The sequence below is a fragment of the Molossus molossus genome, unplaced genomic scaffold (assembly GCF_014108415.1).
Source record: "Molossus molossus isolate mMolMol1 unplaced genomic scaffold, mMolMol1.p scaffold_m16_p_5, whole genome shotgun sequence".
NCBI lineage: Eukaryota > Metazoa > Chordata > Mammalia > Chiroptera > Molossidae > Molossus > Molossus molossus.
Genome location: NW_023425388.1, coordinates 62051663 through 62077081, shown reverse-complemented (window position 1 = coordinate 62077081; position 25419 = coordinate 62051663). Strand labels below are relative to the sequence as shown.

General features: G+C 49.3%; 1 protein-coding gene across 8 annotated transcripts in view; it reads left to right on the top strand.

Annotated features, from left to right (window-relative positions):
- The window catches only part of KALRN (kalirin RhoGEF kinase), a 593373-nt gene that overhangs the window by 467221 nt on the left and 100733 nt on the right, over positions 1 to 25419 (top strand). For 6 of the 8 annotated variants that reach the window (XM_036242851.1, XM_036242850.1, XM_036242846.1 and 3 more), the window contains exon 1: positions 14168 to 14401. The exons of 1 other annotated variant lie outside the window; for it this stretch is intronic. In XM_036242851.1, coding sequence (XP_036098744.1) covers positions 14317 to 14401 — 85 coding nt within the window. In that variant the 5' untranslated portion in view covers positions 14168 to 14316. Of the gene's footprint in view, positions 1 to 14167; positions 14402 to 25419 lie in introns of those variants that run through there. One more of the 8 variants, XM_036242844.1, reaches the window with a different exon arrangement.

Below are 25419 nucleotides of genomic sequence, written 5' to 3'. Positions count from 1 at the left end.
GTATTTGTATACTCATGTTCATAGAGTATTATTCACAATAGTCCAAGGCTGGAAGCAATGCCAGTGTGTATGAACCGATGCCACGGATAAGCAAATGGTGGTATTTACATACAGTGGGATGTTACTCAGCCTTAAAGGAAATTCGGACAAGTGCTACAACATGGATGAACGTTGGGGACACTATGTTAACAGTGAAAGAAGCCAGGCACTGTGAGTCCACTTGTGTGAGGCAACCACAGCAGTCCAATGCAAAGATGGAAAGTACCATGGTTGCCAGGGGCTGGGGGGAGGGGAGGCCTGGGGGTCAGCCTTTAATGGCTACAGAGTTTCAGTTTTGCAAGATGAAAGGGTTTCTGGAGATGGTTGGTGGTGATGGTTGCACAACAATGTGAATGTACTTAATGCCACAGAACTGCAAACTTAAAAATGGTAAAAATCCTGGGTATGTCTGCCTCAGGCTCCAAAAACCAGTCTAGGTTCTTCTCCACCCAACTATGTAGGACACCCGTGTGCCTTTGCATTGCCCGCACAGCCGAGTGCCTGGGGAAGCTATAGGGGAGTCCCTCCTTGTTGACCAAACCTAAACCAGGGCCCGGTAGACTCTGGAAGCAGATTTCCCGGCAGAGAAGGGCAGTGGTCCGTGGTGGTCCTGGCTTGTTCATGGGGAGCCCTCTCCCACGGGTCTCCTGATGATTTCTGCCGTTGCCACCTAGCTGGCCTCGGGCCCCAGGCAGTGACGGTGTAGAACAGTGGAGAAAACTTGGGCTCTGGACTGTAGACTGCCAGCAGCCCAAAGAGGCTGAGCAACTCTGCAATACTGTTGACTTAGGTTAAGTTTGCAGTCAGCTCATAAAAACACCGGCATTTATTGAGCTTACTATGGGCCAAGTTTTGCTTTAATACCAATAACAATACTATTTTCCTTGTTTTACAGACAAGGAAACCAAATTTTAGAAAGATATGGTAACTTGCCCAAAGTCGCATAACTTGAAAGTAGTGGACCTAGACTTGAACCCAGGTCTGTCTATTTCCCAAGGCCTCACTCTTTACTACTGTGCCCGATGACCTCCCAGACTGAGGCATTTGAGACAGGTGCGTGGGCTCCCTGCCACCTCTGGCCTCACGGGCTCCCTTCCCAAGGGGCAGGTACAACAATCATACAGGTTTTGCTCCGTGGAAGCTTGCTCACTAGAAAGAGCCTGGTGTCTCCGGCCAGAGCAGAGCACCTCTGAGCAGCACTCTGGACAGCAGGCTGCCCTGGGTCCAGCTCTGATAGGGGCCAGCCAGCGCCTGGGGCTGGGCCAGCCTGTCCACCCGATTTTCTGCAGGATGGGAATTCTCTGAATTTTCTGCCAGGAGCCAAAATGCACCTTTCCTGTCCCTTCTGCTATCAAATCCAGAAACTTACAGGCTCCTCCTGCCTACCAGCTCTGGAGAGTCCACCAAAAGTCTTTCTCTCCCTCTCTCTCACTTTTCAGAATAATTCTGCATTAAGAGCAACTATTCTCAGGTTTTTAGTTTACTCCATAATGCCTAACACAGGGCTTTACTACAGGAAGCTGAGAACTCCCCGGAGAATGGATATTGCCCCCAAATGTTTCCTTTCGGGCACGAAGTGACACATTACAGGCTCCAGTGTCCTGATCCATACTCCACTCCGTTCATCTGTACAGCCCACGTCTGTAACTGAGCAGCTGTGAAGGGGGCACTTTGAAGTTCAGAACTCACTTCCTCACGGCACAGAGTTACACATGGGAGTGTGGGGGTGAGGATGGGGATGGGCTTCCACGCTAGCCCGCACAGCTCCATTGAACAATAACATCATTGCCCTGGCCAGTGTGGCTCAGTGGTTAGAGCGTCGGCCCACGGACCAGAGTCGTGGGTTCGATTCCAATCAAGGGCACATACCTCGGTTACAGTTCCTTCCCAGCCCTGGTCAGGGTCATGCAGGAGGCAACCAGTCAATGTGTCTCTTTCACATTAATGTTTCTCTCTCTCTCCCCCTCTTCCTCTCTATCTGAAGATAAGTAGAAAAATATCCTCAGGTAAGGATTTTAAAAAGATGAATAACCTAATTATTATCAACCAATGTCACCCCATTTAAATTAATAAAATGAAATAATAAAAACAGGGAAAGGAATTACATAGCTGAATATAGCATGTTTGCAATGAAAATAGTGGTGAGATTGTTTTTTAAAAATTGTGGTACTGTCGGATAAGAATAAGATACTGCATTTGAAAACGAAATGTAATTCACTTGAGTGCTGAGACTTCTTGAAGAAGTCTCCTAGTCATTTTTTTGAATTTTAGAAAGTTAGAATTAAACCTTCTCTGTTTATCATTGGACCAGAGTGGTCCTTGATTAGAGTTCATTTCAGCTCAGAACATTGGCTTTTATGGGCTCCTGGCATCTTAGGCTTGAAAAGCACTTTAGATCTCCTGGTTCACTCTGGCCCCTAATGTGGGGACCACCTCCTCAAATGTTACTGATAGATGGTCAGCGGAAGCTACCTGAGCACCCCCATTGAAGCCCAGCAGTCTTAATTCCCATTCTCCATCTCCTTCTGAGCTTCACCCAGAACTAAGGAAGTTGATTTGCATATGAAATAGGAGACACTTCTCTCCTAAGGTAGTACTTAACAAGAGCCTAGCAATGTCTCCATAAATTCTTTTATTAAGTCATTAGAGCAGAACAACACATTTTGGATCAGATTCCGTAATCCTGACTTCTGTAAAGTGGTTATTTGTGTGTTCCACTTTATAGTCCTCCTAACCACCCTTGGACTTGGCCCTTCCAGCCTCAAGGCTTCCTCGCAGACCTCTGACCCTGTCCTTTCGGGGCTGGGCTTCTTGCCTGGTCATTGTCTGCTGCGGTTCATATTGTGATGTGTTCTAAAATAGCATTTTTACTACCTTTCCTCCATATCTTCCTGAATTACCTTTGGGATCCCTTCCAGTTCTAAAAAAAATGTCTATTTTTCTCTCTCCACATCAGAGAAGTACCCTTGGTAAACTCGAGTGATTAACCCAAGTATCCTATGTTTAATTCATCCAAGCCTAACATAAATATCTTCATTTGAGGTCGGATTTAGTAGGTTGAACCACATGAAATGGCCATATTTGTAGTAAAAAGTGGTTGAATATCAGCAGTTGCTGAATAGTTCAACCTAGGCCCTGGCCTGTGACTCAGTGGTTACAGCATTGACCCTCGGACCTAAGGGCCACGGGTTCAATTCCCGGTCAAGGGCACATACTTGGATTGCAGGTTTAATCCCCGGCCCCACTCAGGGTGCATGTGGGAGACATGCGTGCAGGAGGCAGTCAATCCACGTTTCTCTCTCTCTCTCCCTCTCTCTTCTCTCTCCCTCCCCCTCTCCCTCTCCTGTCTTAAAAAAAAATCCTCCCTGACCTGTTTGGCTCAGACTTTATAGAGTCCTTTTAGAGAATCGGCCCACAGACCAAAGAGTTGCAGGCTCAAGTACAGTCAAGAGCATGTACCTGGGTTGCGGTTCGGTCACTAGCCCTGGTTGGGGTCGTGCAGGAGGCAACCAGTCAATGTGTCTTACACTGATGTCTCTCTCTCCCCCTTCTTTCCTCCCACTCTATCTGAAGATAAATGGAAAAATATCCTCGGGTGAGGTTTAAAAAAAAAAAAAAATCAATGGAAAAAATATCCTCCAGTGAGGATTAACAAAAAAATAAAATGAAATAAATAAATGGTTCAACCTAGTATATTACAATCAGCCTGTATTTTAAGGCATTTGCAAATCTTTGAGAAAGCAGGGAAGGGTTGGGTCTCTGGGAGTCAGATGGGCCAGGAAGAGGACAGGGTGTGGAATGAGTCCCATCATCTCAGTCTCCGCGTCTCTGCGGTGAGAAGCTGATGGAAGTGTCGACCTTACAGAGTAGCGGGGAGGTGAGGGTGGCAGTGTTAAGTAAAACAGCTTTAGACTGTGACGTTGACCTTATTGTTTCATGCACAAGATAACATGTAAAATAAAAACACAAGTGGCCCGGCTACCACAGGCCTGACAGTGGGGAGTACTGGGCCATCAAGTGTGGTGATGAAAGGTGCAGAGTAACTAAGGGTCTCGGGGTGGGAGACCTGAGTGAATCCGGCTCAGCCACTGACCAGCTGATGACCTTGAGCACCATACTTAAAATCCACAAAACAGGGCAAAGTGCTTACTTCCCTTGACTTTGACTTCCCAGCCCAGGTGTACCAGAGGCAGTCCACTAATGTGTCCCTGCCTGCCCTTTGTCCCAGTTCTGACACCTCTGTAGGGCTGAGTCTAGGGTGTTTCCAGCCTGAATCCTCTCCAGAGCTGTTCAAAGGATCAAGGTGGTTTCTAGTTGCATCCCCGGGTTTTGCAAAGGCCCTGACTTTGTGTCTAGTCTGTGCCCTCCCCCTTCCCTCAGTTTCTATTCATGGCTTATTCTGGGCCATGTCTCCAGCCTACCAATAGCAGATCCATCTGGCTCTAAGATTCTTTTGCCTTCTACACAGAGGGCCGAGATCAGAGCTGATATATTTGAGCTGAAAATTCATGTTATCCCTGGCTTGCACCTCTGACACCTCCCAATGACCTATTCTCTGCCAGTGTTAACTCTGGTCATTGACAGTAACGTTTGCACCACCTCAGAGTGATGGGCTGACCTGGGGGATGCAAGGCTGTGCGAGAATTTGAGTGTTGGGGTGGCTAGGAGCAGGTCATGCTTCAGTTCAAACAAGACAAAGACAAGGGGGAGTTTTGTGAAAACGGCCTTTCTTATTTCATTTTTTTAACTGAATTTCTCCCTCTTGCCTGCCTATGTTAGGATGGGCCAGAACTGGCTCACTGGTTACTGAACAGCAGTCTGGGAGCCCTCCCACGACACAGTTTCAGGAAGAGGGAGGTGCAGGTGCCCTCCAGTCTACACTCTCCCCCTCCCCCCTTTTATTTTCAAGACTAGGGTTCAGTAGGAATGGTTAGGACGTGTGCCCCAGCCTGCTTTGTTCCGGGCGAGAGAGAAGTCTTGCCTCAGCTGGCTACCACCCGTCTGACATTGCTCAGGACACTAAAGGGCTTGGACTGAAGCCTCAGAGAGGAAGATGTGGGGCCAGGCACCCCCTGCTCTAAGTGCATCCTGGTGTGGTACTGCCTCCAGGAGGAGGGCAGCACTGTCTGGGGTAAGAAGGGGTCTCTCTGGGGCCTCCTGCCTCTCCTTTTCGTGGCCGCCTGCTGCGACCTAGCTCATGCCCGGTGCCCATCCCAAGAGCGTAGTTCCATGCCTCCTGGGTGCACTGTAAACCTGTGAGAGCTACATGAGGATACCTCCTCGCCCGGGGCGGGGGGGGGGGGGGCTTCACCAGTGTCCTTGTTCCTTGGAGCCTCGCAAGCCAGCGGATGGAGCGCAGAGCTAAGCTGAGAATCTGGGATTTGATCCCAGGCAGGAAGGGCTGCCGCCAACCATGCTTTCTGAGGAGCAGCTGCAGACGATGGAGAGGCCACCCCAGCAAACAAAATGTCCCCCTGAGAGGAGCCGATGTGTTTTTCTCTTTCTTAGAGCTAGCTAGGCTGAAAGTCCTTTCCCCTCAAAGAGACCAGAAATGACATGTACCAAGTGCGGCTGACTTTGGGGGGAGGAGATGCCTGCTGTCCGCTCAGGGAAGGTCACCGGTGAACGGTCCTCAGGGCCACAGTGCGCGAGGCTCTGGGTGGGGGCTTCTGATGCTCCTCGGCAGGACAGGGGGGTCAGCACCCTCTTCTCATCCCCTCACTGCCTTCCCTGTGCCTGTCCAACCTTGAGAACAACTGCCCCTCGTCCAGGACCTGTGTAGGATGGAAGCTGCTCCTTGTACCCAAACCCGCCACAAGTGGGAGGTGGTTTTCGGTGTGATGCCTGCCATGCGTGATGCCAGCCCCCCGACCTCCAGGCGCAGACAGGCCGCCCGCTCACGGAGCAGCCTGCCCCTTTCCTTGTCCCTGCCTCCGGGATGCGGCTGGGCCGTCTGGTTTTCCCACCGTCCTCCACCAACCAGCCAGGGGCGTGGATCCTGATATCCTGCCCCCTTGCCTCACGCCCAGCAGGCCCTGTGGGACAGGAGGTGCGGTTTCCTATCTTTGTCCTCAGGTGGGTGGGCAAGGAGACGACCCCCCTTGCTGGCTCCCCGCTGTAGGGAAGAGGCCTGGGCCAATGGCCCTGCTCCCCTCAAACCGTTCCCGTGGCTCCTGTCTCATTCGAGTAAAACCAAGGCCTTTCTGTGTCTGCAAGGAGGCTCCTACCGAACCCACCCCAGACCTGTTCTCTGACTTTATCTCCTAGGTCTTAGTTTCCTTTTACTTCTGTTACCACACACCTAGTGGCTTCAAACGTTTATTCTCCCACAGTTCTGTAGGTTAGAAATCAATGGGGTGTCATGGGGCGAGACTCCGGGCGTCAGCAGGGCAGTGCTCCTGCCGGAGGCTCTCCGGAGAAGCTTTTCCCCACCTTCCACAGGCTGCCTACTTTCCTTGGTGCGTGGTCCCTTCCTCCGTCTTCAAAGCCAGCAAAGTCGCATCTCTCTGATCCTTCTTCCACAGTCATGTCTCCCTGACTACTGTGGCAAAGGTGCTCTGCTTTTAAGGAATCTCGTGATCTCATTGTGTTCACCTGGACGACCCAGGAGAGCCTCCCCGTTTCAAGGGCCTCGATGTAATCACAGCTGCAAAGCCCTTTCCCCAGTAAGGTAACTAGTTACAGGCTCTGCGGATTAGGCTGTGGACATCTTAGGGGGCATATTCTTCCTGCTGCACCTCCACCCCCGCCCCTGGCCTGCCTGAGCTCCTCCCCAGCAGAGCTGTGCACACGCCCACCCAGAGGTGCACCTGCACCTGTTGTTTCCTGTCCTCACCTGGATGGTGTGCCTCACGTCCTTCAGGTCTCTGCCAGGATAGCCCCTACAGGAGAGGGCTCCCTCACCCCCACCCTCTCCCATCACACTACGGGCCTCGTCCTGTTTACTTTTCCTCATGGCGTTTTCACTACCTGACATATTTCTTAACGTTTATTGTCTATTCCTCCCACTGCCCCACCCTCCAAATTCCTCCAGTAAGTGCAGGAATTTTGTGTTTTATTCCTTGTTCCATCCCCAAGATCTAGAACAGTGGCTAGCATATAGGAAGTTCTCAGTAAAGGTAGGAAGGGAAGGAGGAAGGGAAGGAGGGAGGGAGGGAGGGCTCCAGGAGTCCCTGTGTGGAGGACCAGCTCAGTCCGTGCTCCAGCCCCTGAGAACTGAAGGAGCTTCAGCAGAAGCCTGAGGATGAGAACAGGAAGTAATGTTCTCATGCTAGGCGTTCTGACAGGAGGTCTTTGAAATCCTGTTCCCTGAGACATCTTCTCTGGGGACACATGGGCTCAGCACCTCGCATTTATTTGAAGTTGTTGAAAAGTCAGAAATATAAGGACGGGCAGTGCCTCCCACATCCTCCTATTATTGAAATCTTCAATACACTGACCTGAGTTACATCACGGCAAAGTGCACTTTGCATGTGATGTCTCCGAAACCTCTCCACGGCCCCGGAATCGGCTCTGCAGCCGCCCCCTGCCGAGGGAGGAAGGTGGTGGTGCCGGTGGGAACTGACCCGCCATCCTTCATGGTGGACACCAGCACCCGTAAGCCCTCCCAAACTGAGACTCGGAGTGATCGACTGGCACTTCTACTGACCCACTTTGGGAACACTTTGGCCTACTTAGAAGTAAACGTTTTTTGAAGTAGATAAAACCTGGAGTGGTTTGTTTTTAGCAACTGCAGCTGCAGTCCTCGTTCACTTTGATAAATAGCTCGCCTCCTCCTGAGCACAGGCCGCTCAGCGCAGGTCCGGGAAGCCACCGGGCCGCCCGCAGCCCTGCCTCGTCCCACAGAGCGCCGGCGGAGGCTGTGCTGGGAGACACCTGGGCCTCTGTGAAAGCCCACAGTGTTCGTCATGCTAGGAGTCCTGTGTGAACTCCTGACCCAGGCCTGGTTCAGACCAGAGGGTGGTCGGTGGAGACAGGATGATTGAGAGGATGAGCTGGAGCTTAACTTTCCTGAGGATAAGTGAGACAGCCAGAAAGGCCCACAGGTGTCCCGTGGGCAAGCACGGAGGAACCCACGTACACTATAGGATGAGCAAGTGATGGTGTAGTCACTGGAGTCCGGGAGCCGTCACCAGGTGGATGGTGGTACCCACAGGCCAGCGGTGTGCAGGGGTTAGATAGACCACACTAACCGGAGATAATTAGAAGACATTACAATGCATAATGCTAGCAACCAGGCTTTGTCGGAAAGCAGTATTAAAATAGCACATATTACCTGGGAATAGTTATCCACATGGATGTTGTACGATTTAAAAAGATACATTTGGAGTTCAAATTAAATAGAGCACCTCCTTTCTCTAATGGTAAGTGTTTCTGGTCATTGATGATCTCAGCTCCTCTTTTTCACATAAAGACAAAACCTCTACCTATGTCCAGTGCCCACCTGTCTCCAGTTTCCTTTTACTGCCACAAAAAAATGGAACCAACTGCTTCTCCTAGAACTTACCCTGTTCTTTGTCTCTGCTCAGGAACATGTTTTAGTCACTCATATTCTCATGCAGGGTTCTGTATAACCCCCCATACACCGGTTAGCTTAGTGACTTGCGTGGAGTCGATGTTCAGAAGCCAGCCATTTGTTGAATACGTGATCAGTACCTGGAGGACCCTTCGAGTTGAAGCCGCAGTCATAAGTGGAAGCCAGCTGAGGGTAATTTGGAGAACATTGGCACCAGCACTCAGGCAGCTCCCAGGGAAGACGAGGATTAAGGAACATACAGTTAGCAAGTGAAGAGCACACCAGGCGGGGGAAGGTGAGTCAAGGGACCTGTTGTCAGAACTAGAGAACGCGAGCGCATTGGAGTCCCGGCACGTCCCAAACTCTGTGTCAGCCATGCAGGAAGTAACCCGAGTGTGTGTACGTGGCCTGGAGCCCCAGGTCAGTGGTTCTTAACCTTGACTTCACGTTGAAACCACCTGCAGAGTTTTTAAAACTGCAGAAAGGGATCTTGGTCGAATCTGGGAGTAGATGCTAGAAGTGAGGGTCAGTGCTGGAGGAGGAAGCAGCTCGACGGGGTGCGGTGCGATGCGTGGACGAGGAAAACAGGCCTGGCCTTTCTGTCACCAGGATACAGCGCACAGCCCCCTCTGCGCCTACTCCAGCATGTCCTGTAAAAGGTGTGACTGAACTTATCACAGGAAGCTTCTCGGGGATGTCTAGGCACAGTTGCTATTCTTTCTGCCTCTGGGCTGAGCCCTCACTAAGAGATGTGGGGAAGTATGATTTGAAAAACTCTGTTCCTGCCCTGGCCGGTTTGGCTCAGCGGTTAGAGCGACGACCTGCAATCCAGAGAGACCTGGGTTCGGTTCCCGCTAAGGGCACATGCCTCCGTTGCGGTTTGTCCCCGGCTCTGGTTGGTTGTGCAGGTGGCAACCACTCGATGTCTCTCTCTCTCTCTCTCTCTCTGTCCCTCCCTCCCACTCTGAACAAAAAATGGAAGGGTGTCCTAGGGTGAGGATCAAAACAAAACAAAACAAAACAAAACACCTCTGTTCCTACAAATCTGAAGAGGAAATTTTTACCTGTCAGTGTAAAGGGCAGATGCCTGAGGTCATGGTCCAGCATTCCGGAAGCCGGTGGCTACCCAGCAGGGAGAGGGTAGTCCTATTCATCCTGGTATCAGGCTGGGTGTTGTGGTAGCCCTGGCCCGGATGTCTGCAGGCTGAGACCGTCAGGAATTCTGTGGCGTTCACTGTTGTGGGGAATGGAGACGAGACATAAAATGGACAGACAGGTAGGTAAAACACCTGATTCATGCCAATGGACTTTGGAGGCATCACTAAAGACGAACTCTGCCGAAGATGGGATGGGGCTCAGCCATCTGTCTGGAAATTAAGAACACTAACGATATCGCTGTAGCTCCGGGGTTCTTAGCCTGAGCTTCGGGAGTGTGTGGCTAGGCGTTTGAGAACCCTGAAATTATAGACATTTAACTGTCTTATGCTAAAAAGGGAGTTTATTGGGTGGCTCAAATAAAGTTCAGGGATCAAAACTGTTTCCGGAAAAACTGTATCTAGTTACTCAGATGATATTGTCAAACCTCTCTCCTCCCTCAATCTCTCTCTCCTCCCTTTCCTCTATGTTGGCTTTATTCTCAGGCAGCTTCTGCTGTGTGATTATGGCAAGATCACCTCCAGCTGCTTTATGCTAACATTGTACCAACTTAGAAATCTCGGGGGAAGCTGCTTTCCCAGTAGTTCTTGCTAAGGCCTCCGGGCTGAAATTGGATCATTTGCTAAATCTGAACCAATCCCTGTGACTGACTGGCCAAACACAGATCATGGGGCTGATCCTTGGAATAGCATGTAGAAGGGTGGGGGGCTTGGGGATGTCAGCCATGCCCAAACACATGGTCCGAGAATGGGGGGTTGGTTGCTTAAAGAAAAATCAAGGTGCTACTATAAAAACAAGTGACCATAGATCACAAATAGATGGGGGGGGATCCTCTATGCTCGTGGTTCTCAAAGTGTGGTCCCTATTCCAACACCATCGGCACCACCTGGGCACTGGTAGCAATGCAGATCCTCAGACCCCACCCAGACCTGCTAAATCAGAAACTCTGGGAGGGGGCCCAGGGTTTGTATTTTAACTCACCCTCCAGGTGATTCTGATGCACGCCCCAGTTTGAGAACCACCACATTATACCAGTGGTTCTCAAAGTAGACTGTATATTACAAGCACCTGTGGACTTTTAAAACTACTGATACCCTCCTGCACCCAAAGTGAATTAACCCAAATCTTGAGGCAGCGCTGTGGATGGCAGTGGGGAGAGATAGGGGGGCCCCAGGCATCAATGGCTCCTGATCTTGGTTCCACCTTGGAATCACCTGGAGAAACTCAAAACAAAACAAAACAAAACTAATTCCTAATGTTTTTTAAGAGCTTCTCTGATCATTTTAATAAGTGCCAGCGTTTAAAAACCATTGACCTACCATCCCCTCTAAACTGTCCTAAGGACATCACCTTAAAATATCTAGATGAAGCCTGGCCAGTGTGGCTCAGTGGTTGAGCATCGACCCATGACCTCCATGTACCAAGAGGTCGCCGGTTCAATTCCCAGTCAGGGCACATGCCCAGGTTATGGGCCAAATCCCCAGTGAGGGGCCTGCAGGAGGCGGCCAATCGATGTTCTCTCCCATCAATGTTGCTATCTCCCTTCCTCTCTCTCTAAAATCAAAGAAAAAAATTTTTTTTTTGCCCTAGCCGGTTTTGCTCAGCGGTTAGAGCGTCATCCTGCGGTCCAGAGAAACCCAGGTTCGGTTCCCACTAAGGGCACATACCTCGGTTGCAGTTTGTCCCCAGCCCTGGTTGGGTTGTGCAGGTGGCGACCACTCGATGTGTCCCTTTCACGTCGATGTTTCTCTCTCTCTCCCTCCCACTCTATCGGAACAAAAAATGGAAAAATGTCCTCGGGTGAGGATTAAAAAAAAATAAAAATTTAATCTAGATGCAGGTTACAGAATTCAGGCATCTGTTTTCTGAAATCCCTCAACTCAAAACTTGGTCAGATATCTGCTGTTGAGTCCCCTTTCTTTCATGTTCATGAAGAGTCTGTCCCAGCGGCTAGTTCTGCAAGGGCTGGAATTGTTTCTGTTCACCAGTGTAGACCTGCTGCCTAGAACAGAGCCTGGCACATAGAATCCAAAGAGATGGATTGGGTGGGTAGACCAAATATCTGTGGATTCTTGTATCATGGTCCCCATGCAGTGGATCACAAGTGAAGTTCGCTTTTAGAAGGGCGGGAGGTACTGGTCACTTTCTGCTCTGGGCTTGCAAAGAGCGGCAACGTGGGTGTTGTCTTTGGTGATATGGACAAGAGAACTAGACGAAGTACTAGTTGTCACAGTTCAGAACTGAAACCCAGGAGAGCTATGATCCTGCGGTAATTCAAGCTGGCAAGATGAGACGGACCAACCGTCTAAGAGGGTCAGGGAATCCGGAATCTGGGTGCAGGCTGCATAAGCAATTTGAACTTTGATCTCTCTGTTTGGTAAGTGGAGCTCCCAAGGCACATTTCCTGCTCAACAAGGAGAATCTTATGTAATTCTTGCCAGGAGGGGCCATGGGGAGATGGCAGTGGTAGAACTAGAAATTAGATCTGACTTCAGATTTTGTTTATCCTATGAGGTGGAGCTCTTTTTAGAGTTAAACTAGCAAAGCCTCATTGTGTTCATTCATCCAGTTTCCTCGGATATAAAAGAGGACCCTTCCTTATAAGGTTTTTTCGTGTGGACATGCAAATTAATAAAAAGCAGTTAGGAAACCGGTTGGCACAAATAAATGCTCAATACATGTTAGCAGTTGTTACTCATTAAGTTGTCTAACATTTACTGAGCATCTACTGTGTTCCAGCCATGAGGCAGATGCTGCAACATATAGATAAAGAAGCACAAATCTCAGCAGAGTTCAAGCTGAGAAAGGAAGCCCCAAAGCCTGGTAATTCCTAAAAGTCTTGCCTTTTGGTTGTCTTTCTTTCCGGTGGGAATTGGTTACCTGGGTAATCAAGCTTCTCTGGTTTTTTTAAATTTCTCTCACAAACTTCCCTGTTTCTTTGTTTTTTAATTAATTTTTTGTTTTGTTTGTGTTTTTTGTTTTTTAGGGAGAAATATTAATCAGTTGCCTCCTTAGGTATGTGCCCCGAAACCTGGGTATGTGTCCTGACAGGGAATAGAACCCACCGCCTGTTGGTGACTGGACATCACTCTAACCAACGGAGCCGCACCGGCCAGGGCAAACTTCCCTGTTTTCCGATGAATGCGCCCTCTGTACTTTATGAGTGTTGTGTGTTTCTAGCAATCCCTTTTTCCTACATCTGGACAACAGGAATGGGAGAGATGCCCTGTGAGTGATAAACACAGTGATTCTTGAGTAGGTTCAGGTGCTGTGGTCCCTGTGCGCTTCACAGTGGGAAGGAGGAATATAGACTTGGCCTTGAAATAGGAAAAAGAGCCCTGGCCAGTTTGGCTCAGCGGTTAGACCGTCGACCTGCGGTCCAAGAGACCCGGGTTGGGTTCCCGCTAAGGGCACGTACTTCGGTTGCAGTTTGTCCCCGGCCCTGGTTGGTCATGCGGGTGGCAGCCACTCGATGTGTCCCTTCACGTCGATGTTTCTCACTCTCTCTCCCTTCCTCTCTCTCCCTCCCATTCTATCTGTACAAAAAATGGAAAAATATCCTCGGGTGAAGATAAAAAAAAAAAGAAAGAAAAAAGAAATAGGAAAAAGATTTAAAGAAGAAATGGATGGAGATATAAGCTCCACTGGGTATGGGTGGGATGGAGGCAATGAATGCAAGTCTTCTACCACAAGTAAGATGTCTGGAATTTCTCTGCAGGTGTTTACTGAACTAGAACTTTTCAACACCTCTGCAACAGGTCTTCCTGTGGATGTGTCTTTTAAAATTAACAATTGGTAACATAGGGGTTCTTTCTCCTTTTGTTTAATTTTTAAATGATTAAATTGAAGATAAAGAAGGTGAAGTGACTTGCCTAAGGTCAAACAGGCAGTCGGTGGCAAAAGAGCTTTGAACTTTGGTTTTATGGTTCCAATCCAGAGTGCTTCCCACATCAGGGCAGCCCGGCAGCCAATAGCAAAGTGAGGCACTGTGACCAGTATTAGCATTAAATATTAAAAGGAGGGAAAGAAAGGGGATAGGTGACGGTGTTTTCAGTGCAGAGGAGACTGGCCTTGTTTGAAGGCTGAGGGGGAGAAGAGGGTGAACCTGTTGGAGAGCAAAAGCATTACTGACTCTTGAATCTAAATCTGCTCCTGTCCCGTGTCTTTGGCCTCATCTGGTTGTACGGTTTAAGCTAAAGCAGATCTTGGTGCCCTTTAGGAGAGGAAGCTGCACAGAAGGAGACGCCGCGGCTTTGTGCCAGGGGCTGGGTATACAACAGACCGTCCTCCCTACGCTTGCCCTGTGCCCACAGCCACAGGCGGCGTTGCGTAAGGCCCTGGGCCACCGGGCCACTCGCTGGCAGGGACTCCCGCAAACAGCTGGACTTTGGAACTCCTCCCCCTTCGGCCCTCCCTCCTCGGGAGCCCCTCCCTCCTCCCCAAGGTGGCACGGGCTCCCAGATAGTACGACTGCCTCCGCGGCGCCGGCCGAGGGGACTGCAGCGGAGGGCGGGAGGGAGCTGGCTCGGCCGCGCCGAAGTTTCCTGCGCTGCGCTCCCACCGCGCCGCGCCCCGGCCATGCTGGAGCCGCTGGGCCGCGCGGCAGCATGAAGGGCGGCGACCGGGCTTACACCCGCGCTCCCGCTTTGGGGTGGCTCTTTGCTAAGTGCTGCTGCTGCTTCCCCTGCAGAGGTGAGTGGCTTTGCGCCTTCTTTTAGCCAAGACTGGGACGGCTGAATGCGAGGGAGTTGGGAGAAATGGGGGTGGGTAGTGCCAGGGCGGCGAAGCGAGCGCCTTCACTCTGAACCGCCTTTATTAGCCTCCCTGGCCGAGCGCCGGCCGGTCTCCGTGAGGGTCGGACTGGGTCGGGAGCTGCAGTTTGGGAACTGTTCCATATCGGCCACTTTGGCCGGCAGGGCGCCAGCCTGCAGGGGAGTGGGGTGCAGACGCAGGGCATGGCGAGAGGGCACTCCCCTGAAGTGGCAGAGTGGCACTTCCTCGTGCTCATTTACATATGGATCTCAGCTTCGGGATTAACTGATGACTCCTCGCTATAGGAATGTGTTTGACACTGCTCTGCACCAGGAACTATTTTTGCCAAGTGACAGTTTTCTTTGGGAACTGGAGCGGGCTTTTCTCTTACCTGGGCTTTCGCAGGGCCTACGTAGGTTTGCAGCTCTGGGCCAGAGTTTGGCTCATTAATTAACCAAGAACTCTCTTTGTACCCAATTAGGGCTGTATTTAATTATTCTGCTAATGTTAATGTTGGGGAGACTTGCAGAAAGCAACTAATCTCCACCCCCCCCCCCCAATCAGCCTGCAAAACAAAATGGTGAGAGGTATGATAGAGGGAGGGTTATCAGTTTTGTAGCCTCTCCTAAAAAAGAAATACGATTTTCCTAGACAGAGTTACCAGATGTTCCTAAAGCTGTCAATCACTTGAACACTTCAGCTTGGGGTGTGGGGGAGAGATTCCGTTTCTGTGTGGTTAGAAGTGAGAGTGTAGCCGCTCACTTGACATTTGCCCTTTTTAAGTATCATCTACTGGACCTGTCATCTCCACCCCATTTACAGCGCCCAGTCTCTGTCCTCATTCTTGTACCAACAAAGTCCAAATGGAACTTTCTCTCTGAGTTACTGATGAATAATTATTCACACACACACACACACACACACACACCCTGGCATGGTCCCCATCCTGCACCGATATCCGGCTACAAAAACTAATTAAATCTGAAGGACATGTCCCCAAGTCAAAACTGTTCATAATCCCAGCATTGGATCCTCTCAGCCTGCGTCAGTTGGAACAGCCGGGAACTGTGTAGTAGCCAGCTGTAAAAGCTGGAGTTCAGATGGAGAAGGAGCTACAGCGGGCCAGGACCCTCGCGGAAGTCCAAGCCTAGTTCAGGGACATGTAAAATCAAGGCTGGGAATTGAAGGAAGGGGTATTGAAAGGGTGAGAAAGCAGGAAATAGCCAAAAGGAGTCTGAGTGGGTGGGTTTGCTCTGCTTTCTTGGTGAAGGGTTTCCAAGCAGGATTTCTTGGGAGTCCGTTTCCTGTCCAAAGGCAGAATTCAGGGACTCGGGCGCTCTTCCAGATGTGTGGCAGCCCAGCTTCCCTACAGAGGAATTCTCTCAGGGTCTCTCCAGCTTTTGCTTTGTTTGTGGCCCTCTGTCCCTGGCTGAGGAGGGGTGGGGAGCCTGCTCAGAGAGATGGCTAGGCTGCCTCCTGCTGGCAGGATTGGGAAATCGGTGTCTGCAGGCTCTTTGGCTTGGAGAGGGGGCACGGGAAGGCAGGCAGAGCTGGAGGAGACCACTGACCCTCAGCTGAACACCGAAGGACCCAAAGGCCCAAGCAATGAAAGCAGCTTTGAAGGGAAAAGAGGCTAACAAAGATGGATGTCTTGTCACCTTCTTCCTCTTTACTCCTTACTCCTTCCTAGACTGGAAACAAGTGAAGATGGCAAAGCTCAAATCTGAGGAAGGTGGTGGGGGAGGTGAGTTAGCTATCTTCCAGAGAACTCCTGGCTCGCTTGGGAACTCCCCTGGGGCCCGGTCAGCTCAACTGAAAAGGCAGAGCTGAGCCTCCACCCAGCCTGTAGGCATCTATTCAGAAGCAGATTGAAAAGATAAGGTCACACCGAGCTTGAGTATGTTGCCCAGAGCCCCAACACTGTGTGGAGGAAAGGCTGCCCAATCGCATCACAGAGGAGCCCGGGGAAGAGTCGGAGAGGCTGGACAGAGTACAGGGCATCTCAGCCAGGGAGGTCTTCCTCCCTTTTCAGTTAAACCAGTTTCTCTGGTTGTTCAGACTTCATACCATTGGAGGGCAGCTTCCGCTTTTATATTTAAAAAGCAGATGGTTATTTGGTCTGTATCTGTTCTCCCGAGAGAACTTGGCTCTTTCCTGCTCCTCCGGGAGCTGCGCTCTGAAGCTGATGGGTCAGAACCCACCACCATGGTTCTGAACTCCAGGGGCCTTCATGAACTGGCTCCTGGTCCCTCAGGATTGAAAGGACACCCCCGGCTCAAGTCTGAGGCAAAGGAACCAAGAGGAAATGGAATGTTCTGGTTATTTTTGACTCAAAGCTAAGAGAGGCACCCTCTGGTGAAACCTCAGTGGCTGTAATTGTTAGCACTAACAATTGAGGGTCAGACTCAAGGATTCAGTGGTGTACTCGTGTGGCCTTTAAATACGTATCATATTTGAGAAAAATATGGAATGAAGTTAGTTGAGCTTGTCTTTTGATTCAGAAAAGTGAGAAAAGCAACTGTTTTTCTCTTCCAGGCTTTGGTTCTCTTGAGTCTGAGTATGTAAAGGGGTTTGATGACAGGTGATCTTTCTTCTGTACCTTGAAATGGATGCTGAAGGGCGAGGAAATGAAAAGACAAGGGTAGGATGGAAATAGAGATCAGGTGAGGGGGAAGAAAGACAACAAATACATTTATAGCTGCCTTTTTTGAAGTGAAAAATAGCCAAATGTGAGAAAATGGCATGCATGTGTCTGACGGGTGATTAGTCACTGATGCCATACCCTGTGGGAAGTTGCAGGATTGCTTTGGCTTCTTATTCGTTCCTTTAGGCCTGAAGAAGTGGGTCAGTTCTGGATTCTCTTTTAGTTATCCTAAACATTTTTAAAGCAACTAGTTGACAAAAGGGGTGTCACATCACACGGAGGTTGCTAAGCCGTACGCCGCAGGCTTGAGTTTGCGACTTCTTAGCTCCCGGAGCCTAGAGATATTTCTGACCTTGCCCGGTGGAAGCCAGTTTTAGAACCTTTAATTTTCTGGTCACTGGTAATTAAATTTGGGTATGTGGACCGAAGTCCCTTCCTGGAAACCTTTCCTGATGACTCTCCTCCTCTGCTCCTCCACAGTGTGGGGGGAGTTTATTTATACTTGCTTCCTGCTGCATCATTGTCCTTGCATCTCAAGCCCATCATGTGTCCCCATTCACACTGGGACACAGTGACAGAAGTCTGAGTATCTCAGAAGAGATGAAGGGGTGGTGACTTGCTCGGGCTGAATCGCATTCCCATGGCTCTTTTACCACAAGGGCAGTTGGGTCCCACCCAGCTTGACTCCGATGTCATGAAGTATGGACAAGGGTCACGGGGGTTCACAGGGCATCCCAAGTTACTCTCATCTATATACATTTTTTCTTTTCCCTACCTTTTCCCAGAATCACAAAGCAAGAACCTTATGACTTGATGTGATTGTCTCTTCTGTGGCCTATAAATTAAGATAGCTCATTGTATTAAACGGAATTTAATGTGTGAAACCACGACACCAAGTTCCTTTAGAAAGGTGTCGGTAACCTCAAAGAGGAGCCCTTGTGACACCCATTATCACTTACTTTCATTCTCTACCCAAGGGACAGAATCCTTGGGACTTTGGTGCACACCCTGTTGTTTCTTCATTCTCCCGGAAGTGCCTTGACCGTGATGAAAATCGGATTGACCATTTAGCATGTATGTTTTCCCAGTATATCTCCTGGTTTTCTCTGCCTCCCAGGGACATACCCCAATCTGGGAAGAATTACCACACACACCTACTGTCCCCAACCCAAATCCTATGCTTCTCTTCTCATGCCTGTTCTCAGACTGCGGATAGAAACAGGGATGTCAGTGATCACCCGGAGAACAGTACTGACAGCCAGTCAGAGTGGGGCCTAGTAGCAATGGGAGTGTGCAGGTTTGGGGGGTGCAGTGGAGGTGGGGGCCTGAAGCTAAACGTCCCTCCTCTGGGACAGCTGTGGACCTAGTGGTCACTGACAATTCTGTAGGCCTGTCACCCCAGTGGTTCCAGGTGCTACAGGGTGGTAAGTCCTGACCTGGAATAAAAAGGTAAAACTTCAGACTCTGTCTGTGCTTTTATGCAAAATAATGTAAACGTTACAAAAACCGCGCGCACCAGTGAACACCTGGGAGCCGGACAAGGTGGCAGGCGCACCTTACTCGGAGTAGCCGTGCAGGTGGTGTTGTTTCCCGACGTTCCTCCTGAGGATCTCGATGCTGTTCTCTTCTGCCCTAAAAGTGGTCCCCACCCTTCTGGAGTACCGCTCATGTGTCAGCGAGTGAGAGGCTGCGTGGCGTGCCAGCTCCCTCAGCCATATCCCCAGCTTTCCCTGAACGGAGGCCCTGGGAAAAGCATGGGTCTGAAACCTGAGGCGGGTTTCTCAGGCAGGAGGGCCAAATCACGGACAGTTAGAAGGCGCCCCGGAGATCACTCAGTAGACCTTCCCCTTCATAGCGGAGGGGACTGAGGTCCAGCCACGTGATCGCAGGTGCAGAACTAGAACCCCATTCTTGCCTTGCCCCGCCTCCGTCGCGGGCGTCCTGGGCATGTGGCTTCCTCTTGCTCTGGGTGGAGGAAGGGTAGAGACAGTCCCCTGGAACTTGGGAGTGGTTGGCTGGAATGAGCTGTAGTTCTGGGGGCCAGGGAGGGGGACTGCGTTGTCCCGGGCCATTGGAACTGGACCTGCCTGGTCTGCTTTGCGTGGCTGTTCTGTCCCAGTGCCACAGAAGGCAGGGCTCTGTGTCTTCCAGAGCCGCTTGTACACGTGGTCTTGATGAGTATGCGTTCGAGGTTTCCCTCGGCTTCAGTTTAATCGAGAAGTCCCTCTCCTTCCTTGTCCCGTTTCGCGAAGTGTGCCCTTCCAGGTGGAAATGGATCAGTGAAATGCATTCCTGTAATTCCAGCTTTGAAGGGCACTGGTTTTTATGTAACACACAGTGTTTTAATTCCTCTGAGAAGTGTTTATGTGCTGACTGCCTGCCAGCCCCGCGCTGGGTCCTGGGGCAGAATGGATGGGGCGGTCGGAGTGGTGCTAACCCCGCCGGGCTGTTGTGAGGATTAGTTCAGATAATGTACGTAAAGGACTGAGCATAGCACCAGGCATATAAAGGGCCTTGAAAAGGTTAGCTGCTAATGGTAACAGTAGTTGTAATCATACATATATAAGCCCATCCTCGGGGGACCCCAATAGCTAAATTTGTGTGGGTCCTCTCGGTGGCAATGCTGTAAATCTAAGTTCCTCAGCAATTTAATGGTCTTGGTTCAAAGAGTTGTCAGCTGCTTCGGTGCTGTGGAGCTGTCTAGGTGGGGGAGGGAAGCTAGACATATGATAGGGATTTTCTCATCATCATTTTAAATTAAACCAATTTTGGAAGAAAACACACAGAACACTTCTAGAATTATAATCACTGTGTGTTACATAAAGGAGTATTTGAAAGAAGATCTGGCAAAACAAAAAATAAACAAAAAACCCCTAAGCACCCCTAAGTTGTTCTTCTCTGAGGGGAAACTTGAGGTATAAGATTGGGAGAATAGCCCTGTCCAGTTTTGCTCAGTGGTTAGAGCAGTGGCCCTTGGACCGAAGGCTCTAGGATTTGATTCCCTGTCAAGGGCACGTACCTGGGTTTCAGGTTTGATCCTGGCCCCAGTTAGGGTCGTGCTGGAAGCAACCGATCAATGTGTGTCTCTCACATCAACGTATCTCTCTCTCTCTCCCTTTCCCCTCCCTCATTCTTACCCCCCTCCCCCTTCCATTCTATCTAAAATTTTAATGGAAAAATATCATTGGGTGAGGATTAACAACAACAAAAAAGAATGGGAGAATAGCTACACCAATTTTGAAGTTCAAATCCTGAGAACATAAGTTATATAAAAAGACATCAGTTATTCTTTGCCTACCCCTTGACTTTGGCTACATTTTTTTGTTCAGCCAAGATTTATTACACATCCCTTATATGCAAAGCTTTGCTGGTTCTTCCTCAGGCTTTTTTAACACTATTTTTAAAATCCTCACCCAAGGATATGTTTTTATTGATTTTTTTAGAGAGAGAGAAACATTGATCATTTGCCTCCAATGTGCACCCCAACTAGGGATTCAATCTGCAACTGAGGTCTGTGCCCTGACGGAATCAAACCCAAAACCTTTTGGTGTACAGGATGATGCTCCAACCAACTGAGCCACCGGGCCAAGGCCAGGCCATTTTTGCCTCGATAAAAATCGTGACCTGCTGCCCACGACGCCCCCGAGGTTCTGTTCATTTCCCTGAGGGTTGGCAGACATCGTCTGCATTCCATGTAGATTGGGGGCACGAGTAGCCTGGCACCCCACTCAGTCTGTTTAGTGAGTAATGGAGCACCTCTTTCCAGGTTGACAGAACCTTCTGGGTTGGCCTTCCTAGAAGGAGGAGAGGCCTGGTTACATCTGTGAGGCAGCCAGAAGGCTGCCGGTTGGTTTTCACCAGATAAAAGGACAAAGATCAGAGTTACAGAACAGGTTGTCCCACATTCTTGCTTTCCCAATGACTACCGTGAGGAAACTGTCACACGGGCAGGAAGGGAACCCCTCCTGCCCCTAGACTGAAACAGTGCCTCCGAAAACTTGTTTCCAGGTTTATTTGCTTTTCCTTGGGTCGGATTAATTGTAGGCATGTGTGTGTTCTCTCAGAGGACCTGGTGTGTAACAGGCTCTTAGGACGGTTCCCATTTGTGCCCTGCTGCCATTAGAACGTCCACACTGCTGCGGCGGAGAAAGGGATGTTATCTGTCCCATCCAAGGGGAACCAAGTCTCGCTGTTAAAAAGAATGGCTGCCACTCTGCTTCTGCACGGATTTCCGGTCTCAGTTGTACACCTGGGCCGTGCCTTCTTCTCTTCTTAGGGCAGAAGTTCCCGGAGGGTGGTCATTGGGAAACAAGTCAGGAACACAGACGCAGATTCTCGGCCCCGCTGACACAGGGACTCTGGGGTGGGACCCAGCAGTCTGTGTTGTAACAAGCTCTCCATCTGGCTTTTCTTCTTTGGTTTGTTCTGTTCTCTCTCTTTCTTCTCTCTGCCCTCCCTTCCCCTCTTTCCTCCTTTCCCCCAGCGCTAGCGAAAGCATTCTGTAACTGAAGACTTCCTGCTTCTGCAGAGTCTTGCTTTCAGAAGCGGTAGAGAGGCCCCTTCCCTGTTCACTTTCACTTGCCTGGTGGGTGGGGGTGGGGTGGTGTAGGAATTAGGAATCAGCTACATGTCCATTGAGCAGTTCAGCCCCCAAGGGTTCAGTTGGGAAAGTTGTTGCATCCTTCTTCCCATTTAAGACTCCTTTGCTTTTGTTTTCCTCATTACTCTTAAAGCTAATTATGCTCACTATAGCGGGTGGGGGTGGGGGGATCAAGTTAGGCAAATGAAAAATGATAAAAGCATAACTTTTATAGCATAATCCTAAACCATCTAGAAACAACTACTACTCAACCACTTAATAAATAACCTTTTCTATATGTTTACCAACCCTTTTAAAATAAATGGGTTCGTATTTTATATACTGCCTCAAAACTTGCTTTCACTCGCTCCTCTGCACGTCTTCCTAGGTAGATGCATTTTTAGGATATTTTTTAATGGCTGCAAAGTGTTTTGTTACAAGACTTGAACTTGACAGTGGTTAGTATTTATTCAAAATAATGGTTCAAGTTTGGTGGGAAGGGCTGAGGAATGGCCCTGGGTTAAGAAATAGATCTTTGCAGAGTCAGACTAAGTAGACACACTGATTATTGTCCTGGGGTTTACGTGTCAGCACCCTGCTTCCCCCCTTCACTTCCTGCAGGATGTGTGATTTATTCCTCAGGAGATCAATGTGCACTGTGGCGAGAGCCATAGGTCTTACCCCCCCCCCTTTTTTTTTATCCTCACCTGAGGACATTTTTGCGTTTATCTTTAGATAGAGCGGGAGGGAGGAAGTTAGAGAGAGAAACATCAATGTGAGAGAGACACATCATTTGGTTGCCACCCACACAACCCCAACCAGGGTCGGGGACAAACTGCAACCGAGGTTTCCTTAGCGGGAACCGAACCTGGGACTCTCTGGTCCATGGGCCAACTCTCCAACCACTGAGCCCAACCGGCCAGGGCCCCCTTTCTTATTTATGTGGCGTTAGGAGTGTTCTCCCTCCTGAGGCTTCTAAATATGCAGATGCTTTCATTGCAATGGTCCAGGGATTTCTCTATTCTTTCTTTGAGTCATACCTCCAAAGATAGGTCATTTTTAAATTATTATAACTGAGAAAGAGAGCCTTGATTAACGTTTTTTTCCTGCCTAGCAAAAATCATTTGGGAAATCATTCGGAAGTGCAAATAAATGAAGATAAAATTCCATTCCCTGGAGAGAACCTCATTAACACTCTGAATATATCCCTTTAGTCTTTTTGCCACGTGTGCGTTTTTCTCAGAAACATGATATGGCGGCGTAACAGACTTTTCCACATAACACATGAGCAGCCTCTAGGGTGTTTTCTGGATGCGTTCAGTAATATGCTGGAGCCAGCTCAGCCCGGTTGGGATTGTTAGACATTCGGGATTTCGATAGCAGACTGTTAAGCCGTTGGGGGCTTGAGATGGGCCATGGTGGCAGCATTTATACTGGGAAAATCGCCTGCACCACAGATCAAGGTCTTCTTGTTTGGTTTGGAGAGCTGGTTTGTCAGCACAGCATTAGGTGCACAATTTCTCTTGTGTAGAAATGGCTTTTCTTTCCAATCTCCCTATTCTTGGTGGTTTCTCATTCTTGCCATTGCAAACAATATTGTAGGACCACTCTTATAGTTAGGTCTTAACATACACCCATAATCACTTCCTTCGGATACATCCCTAGAAGTAGAGTTCCTGAATGAAGGACATCCAGAATTTAAGACTTATTTGTTTCCAGTTACCTTCCTGTTTCACACCCTTTGGAAGGAAGAGTGCACTGCTTTTTGTTTTGAGAGGATTGATGAGGAACATCCTCTGGGACCAGGGATTTCATGTCTCTCTATTGTTTACTTCTGTTTACATTTTTTTAATTAACTTAATTCTTTTTATATAAGGACATGCCCTGGCTGAGAGTATAATTAAGGCATGCCTTTGATTCTTAGGCTACATACTGATATACTGGGTATAAAAAAATATCCTGTGGTTGTTCTGGGTTGAGAGGCAATGCATCGTGATGATTAAGCACTTGGACTTTGGAGTCAGAAAGAGTTTGGATCCCAGCTCTGCTACTTACATGTGTGACCTTGTGCAAGTTGTGTAAACTCTTCACCTCAGTTTCCTCATCTGGAAGGTGGAAGTGATCATAGAATCTAGTCATGGGGTTTTTACAAGGCTTCAGTGGGTCGACAGGTAAACCGTTGGTGCTGGCGCGTGGTAGGTGCTGGGTTAGTGCTGGATGAGCGTCCGCACTGAGTCCACAGCGTGTCTGTGGGACTGTGCCAGCTGTCACGTCCCAGTGCTTTCCTCGGTCACGTCAGCACATGAGGAATCGAGCTGAGCATTTTTTTTTGGTATCAATCCCCAGATATGTGAGTACCATGTGGCAGGTTTTGGACAAATGACCATAGAGAATTTAAGGTGTTGCCATGCCCCTGGGGATCTTGCTGTCTAAGTTGGGAGCTGCTCTGTAAGTATGAAACAGTAAATAATGAGAAAAAAGAAGAAAATCATTGCTGAAGACAATTAGAGGAAGGATGCTCCAAGATGCTACCTGATTGCTGACTGAAATAATTATGCAGAAGCGCAGTGGCCCGGGGTCCTCTGGGAGGACTTCTCAGGAGAGAGAGGTTCTCTCTGGGCCTGAAGGGCAGGAAGGGTCTTTCACAGGCCTGGGGAGGCAGTGTGAGCATCGCGGCAGAGATACAGGGACCACAGAGGAAGGCAGGTCAGAAGAGCCAGTGGGTCTGCACTGTCCAGCTCAGTGGCCATTAGCCATATGCAGCTGCAGAGGACTTGAGCGGAGGCCAGTCCAAACTGAGATGTGCTGTGAATGTAAATCACAAGCCACGTTCCCAAGACCTCGTACCAAAAACATGCAAAGTATCTCAATAATGTTTATATATATATATATATTTTTTTTTTGGGGGGGGGGGTATGTGCCCCTAGCGGAAACCGAACCCGGGACTCTCTGGTCCACAGGCCAACGCTCCAACCACTGAGCCAAACTGGCCAGGGCAACATCAGTAATGTTTATATTGATCACATGTTGAAATGCTAATATTTTGGAGATATTAGATTAAAGGCAATATATTAAAATTAAGTGCACCTGTTTGCTTTTACTTATTAAAGTGACTACTAGAGCCCTGGCCGGTTTGGTTCAGTGGTTAGAGTGTCGGCCTGCGGTCCTGAGAGACCCGGGTTTGGTTCCCGCTAAGGGCGCGTACCTCGGTTGCAGTTTGTCCCCGGCCCTGGTCGGTTGTGCGGGTGGCAGCCACTCGATGTGTTCCTTTTGCATCGATGTTTCTCTCTCTCTCTCTGTTCCTCTCTCTCCCTCCCACTCTACCTGAACAAAAAATGGAAAAATGTCCTTGGGTGAGGATAAAAAAATATAAAATAAAGTGACTACTAGAAAACTTAAAATTATATATGTGGCTCCCATTTGTGACTTGTCTTGTGTTTCTATTGGATGAGCTATCCTAGAGTTGATAGTATCTATAGTTTATAGATACATTGATGTGCCACAGTAGAAAGTTTCCAACTCTGTGTCCTTTTATTCCATTCCAGGGCCAACCCAAGGCCTTCCAGCCCTCTCTAAACTCCAGGAGAATGGTGGTCTTTCTGATGTGTAAAGATGCCCACAGAACCCTGGCCAGTTTGGCTCAGCGGTTAGAGCGTCGGCCTGCGGTCCAGAGAGACCTGGGTTCAGTTCCCGCTAATGGCATGTACCTCGGTTGCAGTTTGTCCCCGGCCCTGG